This window comes from Garra rufa, chromosome 21, assembly GCF_049309525.1.
Source record: "Garra rufa chromosome 21, GarRuf1.0, whole genome shotgun sequence".
Lineage (NCBI taxonomy): Eukaryota > Metazoa > Chordata > Actinopteri > Cypriniformes > Cyprinidae > Garra > Garra rufa.
This window is the reverse complement of record NC_133381.1, coordinates 6,152,207-6,159,369: the sequence shown is the minus strand read 5'-3', so window position 1 is coordinate 6,159,369 and position 7,163 is coordinate 6,152,207. Positions and strand designations below refer to the sequence as shown.

At 33.8% G+C, this 7,163-nt stretch overlaps 1 protein-coding gene across 1 annotated transcript; it reads left to right on the top strand.

Annotated features, from left to right (window-relative positions):
- Positions 1-180: 180 nt before the first annotated feature.
- On the top strand, positions 181-5,297 carry rab32b (RAB32b, member RAS oncogene family). Its single transcript, XM_073827151.1, is given in 4 exon segments — positions 181-2,029; positions 3,537-3,767; positions 3,770-3,810; positions 4,956-5,297. Coding segments are annotated over 4 exon segments (627 nt in total). The 5' UTR covers positions 181-1,815; the 3' UTR covers positions 5,097-5,297.
- The last annotated feature ends 1,866 nt before the right edge of the window (positions 5,298-7,163 follow it).

The window sequence follows — 7,163 nt, the reverse complement described above, 5'->3', positions numbered from 1 at the left end:
ATTAACTACAATTAAAATAATCAATGAAAGCTATAGTATGTTGAGTTAGATATTTTGAATGTGATTAATTGCGATTAATTGTTGCCCAGCACTTCTTTCTTTCTTTCTTTCTTTCTTTCTTTCTTTCTTTCTTTCTTTCTTTCTTTCATGTTTTTAGATTTAGTTAAAAATAAATAGCCATGAAATGAAAAATGAATTCTGAAATATTGAATTCTATAAAATACTGTTTGAATAGTGAGTACATTTTCTCTCAATTCACCTGCAACTGGCAGATGTGACCAAAAAGTTAATTTTGGACCTTAATGTCAGTGCTGAATTGAGTAAAAGCAGGAACCAAATGTGTAGGTGCCCTTTGATTTGTGTCACTATCACTTGCTTTAGTACGGCAGCAGTAGTTGACATGAAACCAACACCAGTCATTGTAATGCTGCATATTCTGAGCCATTTATGCTTTTCATAATAGATCAAATAATTTAAAGAGCTGCAGAAACCATTTTAAGAGAAAATGAAGATTTAGGAATTCAAACAATGTGCAGCAACCCTATATATGTGTTTAAGGTGTTTTATACAATCATGACTTTTATAAACTACAGTCTATATCAAATAAACATTTTTAAGTCTTTACAGCATTAAATCATTCAGCATATGTGCGCAGTAAACTACAGTAAGTGTAGACAACAAATGCCTAGTGAATTTATTAGCAAGATGTAGCAAAAAATCAGTAGTTTTTAAGTGCCAACGTCAAAACCAATCATGCTGTATTGTTTTTAATGTATTTTTTGTGTTTAAAGTACAATAGGAAGTGTATATATGATTTGTGTTTTATTTATGTGTGATTTTTAAATAATGAAGAAAATGTAAATATCTCTGGATTTAAATGGTCATAACATAACATAGTTTGTAGTATTACAGTACATTGACTTTTACAGTTCCATTAGACATTATTGTCTGTATTTGGTAACTTCTCTTAATTGTTGGTTAAATGTTTTCATATCAGCTTCAAATACTTACATGCTTTATATAGTCAGTGTGTTAATAAAGATTCAAGATCCCCTAATGCTTAGCAGGCCCACCGACGGCAGTTTCACCAGAATGTACCACGAGTTCTTGTATATCTAGACAGTTAAATCCTCTTGTTATGACCATTTAAGTCCTATATGACATGCAGGTTACTAAATTATTATGGAATTTTAAGCAAATATAGAGGATTGTATTCAGGTAACATTTTAGGTATCTGAAATTATTATGCTATAAGTTTTCTTTTGTTCTGTTGCAGTGCAATATGTGTTGTCAGATACTGTAGTCTTGAAACTATAGCTTTAAGAAAACATTTGTGCTATTATATTTTTTAAAAGAATCATTCACTGCATACTGTATGAGCCTAGATGTAGCAATCTTAAGATAAACTACGTTTCTACAGATTACATTTATTTCTGTTGCATTTGTCTGGAGTTGCTTAGCTTATCATTTTAGTAAGCATGTTTTATTAGGTTAATGATACTGTAAATTTTGTAGATAAGCTCTCAGGGTGGTTGCTGCAGTGTTTAGTTAATAATTTCCCAAAATGTGACCAGTTATTGCTTTCGTATGACCATGTTAAAGAACCGTCTTCAACACCTGTGTGTCTCACTGTCACTTTATTCATGAATGGATGAACTTTGACATCAGGTTTACCTTGTAAAATCTGTTTTACTATTTTTAATGCTGGAAGCAGTCTGTGTTGTTGGCATGGTTGGAAGACACGACAAGGTGGAATAAATCTTAACTAAGTCATTTACTGCGGATGCGATTTGTTCGCTATCGCTATCCAGGAAAATGTCAGGAGGCCCAGAATTAGGATTCACTGAACATTTATTTAAAGTTTTGGTGATTGGAGACTGTAAAGTTGGGAAAACCAGCTTTATTAGACGATATGTGAAGAATCAATTCTACGAGGAGTTGAAAACAACTATAGGTGTGGATTTTTCTATGAAGGTGATAGATTGGGACGGTCACACACGGGTTAGATTACAGCTGTGGGATATAGCAGGTAAGTCTTTGTTTTAATTTAAAATTAGTAAAATGTCATAATAGATAATAGGCATAAAACTCTAATAATGTTAATGTACATGTACAGTTGAGGTCAAAAGTTTATACACCTTGCAGAATCTGCAAAATGTTAATTATTTTATCAAAATAAGAGGGATCATACAAAATGCATGTTATTGTTTATTTAGTACTGACCTGAATAAGATATTTCGCATAAAAGATGTTACATATAGTCCATGAGAAAAAATAATAGCTGAATTTATAAAATTTACCCTGTTCAAAAGTTTACATACACTTGATTCTCAAAACTGTGTTGTTACCTGAATGATCCACAGCTGTGTTTATTTTATTTAGTTGTTCATGAGTCCCTTGTTTGTCCTAAACCTTTAAACTGCAGACTTCAGAAAAGTCCTTCAGGTCCCACAAATTCTTTGGTTTTTCAGCATTTTTGTGAATTTCAACAATGACTGTATGATTTTGAGATCCATCTTTTCACACTGAGGACAACTGAGGGACTCATATGCAACTATTACAGAAGGTTCAAACGCTCACTGATGCTTCAGAAGGAAACGCAATGCGTTAAGAGAATTTGTAGAATAGGGTAAATGCAACTGATTTTGTCTTCCGGAAAACATGTATGTATCTTCTTTAGCTTCTGAATGGCAGTACTAAATGAAAAAAAAAAAAAAAAATTTGGCAAAATAAGAAAAATGTACACATCTTCATTCTGTTCAAAAGTTTTCACCCCCGGCTCTTAATGCATTGTTGTTTTCTGAAGTATCAGTGAGTGTTTAAACCTTCTGTAATAGTTGCATATGAGTCTCTCAGTTGTCCTCAGTGTGAAAAGATGGATCTCAAAATCATAGTCATTGTTGGAAAGGGTTCAATTAGAAAAAAAAATGCTGAAAAAACATAGAATTTGTGGGACCTGATAGACTTTTCTGAAGAACAGCAGACAGTTTAACTGTTCAGGACAAACAAGTGTCTCATAAACAAATATCAATCAGGTAACGACTTCTTAACGGGGTCATTTTTATCAATTCAACTATTATTTTCTCTTGTGAACTACATGTAAACATCTATGTGAAATATCTTATTCAGGTCAGTACTAAATAAAAAATAACATGCATTTTGTATGAACCCTTTTATTTCAGTTAAATAATAAACATTTTGCAGATTCTACAAGGTGTATGTAAACTTTTGACCTCAATGTACTATGCTGAGAAACTGATACCAGGAGCAAAATATGACAAAAATGTGTCTACCTTTGACAAAAAATATTTTTAGTGGTACATAAAAGGTAATTATTAACCATTTAGTGGCACAGTTTTACTTTCGCTATTACTTTTTGTATTATAAAACTCCATGCAATAAAAACATGCATTGCCACAGGATCTGAAACGTTTGTAAACTAATCAGTGTTTCCCTATAAATTAGGACCATAATTCTGCATCTCAAAACTAATTTGGTGCTTTCTGATTAAAAGTGTTTTCTTCTCGTTTATCTAGGTCAAGAGCGTGTAAAAGGACTAAACCGTGTGTACTTCAAGGGATCCTGTGGTGCGTTTGTTGTGTATGATGTGACAAACGAGTCAACATTGGATGGAGCTCTAAACTGGAAACGTGAACTCGATGCTCAAGAAATTCTGAAAAATGGCCATCCGATCCCTGTTGTTCTACTGGCCAATAAATGTGATGAAACTAAAATGAGCCAGAGGAATGTCTCTCTTCTGGAGAAACTTTGGAGAAGGGCTTTGTTGGATGGTTTCAGACATCAGCAAAGGTGAATGGATTATTATCATACAATCATTTTTATATTTAGACCAATTCTGGATAATTATATTAAATAAATATATAAATTATTATTATATTATATTAGTGTCACATGATCCTTCAGAAATCATTCTAATATGCTGATTTGCTGTTTAAGAAACTTACTTATTTCTTATTAATTCTTATTACCATCATTGTTGAAAACACTTGTGCTGCCTTACCTGTTTGTGGAAACAAACCGGATTTTTTAATGAATAGAAAGTAAAAAAAAAAACATTTTTTTTAATAGAATTCTTTTGTTACATTATAAATGTCTTCACTGTCATTTTTGATCAATTTAATGTGTCCTTGCAGAATAAAAATAATTTCTTTAAAAAAAAAAATCGTAACCCAATTTTTTACGGTAATGTAGGCCTATAATAATTACGAAAAAAAATAAATAATATTAAGCAGCTTTTTCAACACTTAAAAATTGTTGACCACACTGAAAACTGAAGTAATGGCTATCAATATGTACAGCTGAGGTCAAAAGTTTTCACACACCTTGCAGAATCTGCAAAATGTTAATTATTTTTAGCAAAATAAGAGGGATCATACAAAATGCATTAATGCCTGAATAAGATATTTCACATAAAAGAAGTTTGCATATAGAAAAAAGAAAATAATAGTTGAATTTATAAAAAAAAAAAAAAAAATTTAGTAGCAGATTCCAAAAGGTGTATGCAAACTTTTGACTTATATATATATATATATACACACACACACACACATATATATATATATATATATATATATATATATATATATATATTTATTATTATTATTATTTTCTCTCTTTCACTAATATATATACTACATTTATAATATTGCCTATACTACCATACTGTAAAACAGGGATGCTAAGCCCTGTTCCTGAAGATCTACCTTGCTGCAGAGTTCAGCTCCAACCCTGATCAAACACCGAACAAACTAATTAGGATCTGAAGGAGCACTTGATAATTACAGACAGGTTTGTTTGGTCAGGGTTGGATCTAAACTCTGCAGGAAGGTAGATCTTCAGGAACAGGGTTGGGCACCTATACTGTAAAATGTACAGTAATGTCACTTCCAAGCAGCTAGACTTAATGGAGTTTTGCTGTTGTGTTTGTGTTTTAGAAGAATATCAATGTGGAAAAAGCTGCTAAATTCCTTGTAAACCACATTCTCCAAAATGCTGAGGAATCAGTGAAAGAAGATGAGCAGAGCATTCAGATCAACCTGCAACAGCTGTCAAAGACCAACCCTACCTGCTGCTGATTCACAATCCCAGTATTCCCAGAGTGTACATAACTGTGCAGAATTGTTTTCTATAGTGCATCATTTTGCAATTTGTATTTTTTATATATTTTATTTTATTGTCAATGACTAATACTCAACTAAACATTTTGGGGACCATGAACGAGTACCATGTTGAATGCGTTTTTCATGCTGAGTATCTAATAAATACCTCTGTGGCGATGTGTCTCATTTCCCCTGCTAATCTGCTACATGCTCACGGGTTATTAAATACATCAGCATGGAAGAAGACTAACTGAGATGCGCCTTACACACTTCACCCTCAAACATTTCAGGAGTGAACAGAAATGCTGTCAGGATGCCAAATTCATTATGTTTCTCTCTGCAGAAAGCAGCGTGCGCAGGGACTTGGCCTATATTTTCATATATAGCCGTCAAAAGTTTGTTTTCTTGGGGAAATAGCAGGAGAGAATGTTTAAAAAGAAAAATAAATCTAATGAAGTTACACTAATGAAAAATAAATGTAGCTTCCATATTCCATCAGGGCTTCTGTGTTACAAAATTAATTTCCCATAAAAGCATAAATGTGTAATGCTGTGTCTCAGATCGCAAGCTAATATATCTCTCTTTACGTTATTTGACAAAAACTGGCATAATTTCCATTTCAGTGCATAATTTCTGCAACTTTAGTACTTGAGAGATACTAAAAACATACACTAATCAATCCCAATGCCCTGCTCTATTTTGTCAAGTTTATAAAATGATAAATTATTTAAAATAGTAAAAGTGAAATGTGCCTCATACAGCGATTATCCAGGTCAGGGGAGCGATCAAACACCACAGCCTGATGCACAGCTTCCATACACAATGGTTCATGTCACAGAAATAGGAAGCCGTTCCCAGCATGACCCAATTTTGCCGTGCATTTTTGAGTGAATGTGAAGAACTCCAGCGTTCTGATGCTCCCCCCAGAGATCTGGACTATATTGAGCAAACAATACTGCGTTCAAGCCTCTATAGCAGCCTCAACCTACTGTAGGCATCCGTTGACAGCATATTCAGGATTCTGTGCATGGAAAAGCAGGTTTGAACGGATTTTGTGCTCGTACGTGGCAGTGTATCTTGTCGCACAGGTCTGACGCGTTCCCCCCAGAGGCACGAGAAATGTTCCCGTCTCGGGCCGTAAGCACTTCCCATCTGTTAGCGCTGCTAGACAGGTTGTACAGGTGTAGCGCTTTTACCTTTTCTGGCAGATTTCCATGTTAGTATTGTGAGAAAACAAGAAGACACTGTTGCATCAAAGTGTTGTGGCTGAAGAACTGTTATTCAATTAAAAAGTTATTAGAAAGGGGATTGTTAAGTAATGTGCTCAAGAATGAAAACAGGTTTATAAAATTATTATTATATTATGTCATTGTATTGTCCAGATTATTACTAAATGAAGAGGGTTTGCACTCAGGTCACGATTTGGTCAGCTATCCAGGATGCGGCCACATTGATGTAAACAACAGCATGATTGCATGGTTCATACTAATTTATGCTCTCTATACCATGGAAAAAAATGTGTTGAAGCTGCTAAATCATATAGAGAAGGGCTTAGTAAGCATAAAAAGGCTACAATATTTTGACAAACTAAAGAATTTGGTGTTAAAGGTACGTACGCGCAGTATTAACTACCTGACCGGAAAGGATAAGAACAAACACAAATGTTGTCAAGATTCTTGACCTTAAAATCCTGGTTCAGTTTGGCCAACCACAAATGTCTTTTATTCCTCAGACAGTTTTTGCACTATTCTCTGATTTGTTACAACTTGCAGTTTTCTGTAGTACTCCAAATGTTTTTCCCAGTCAGACCAATTAGTACAGACCAAAACATGACAATAACTGACCATTTTCAGCAGCAATAATAAGCAAAATATGCAAGTTACATTCGGTTTAGTGGCATTGTTTATGCTCAGTGCCATCAATGGCCAATTGATGACGCGTCGTGAAAACACTCTATTTAGAAATGAAAATTTGCAGAAAATGTACTCACCCTCTGGCCATCCAAGTGGTAGATGATTTTGTTCCTTCGGTACTATGGTTTTC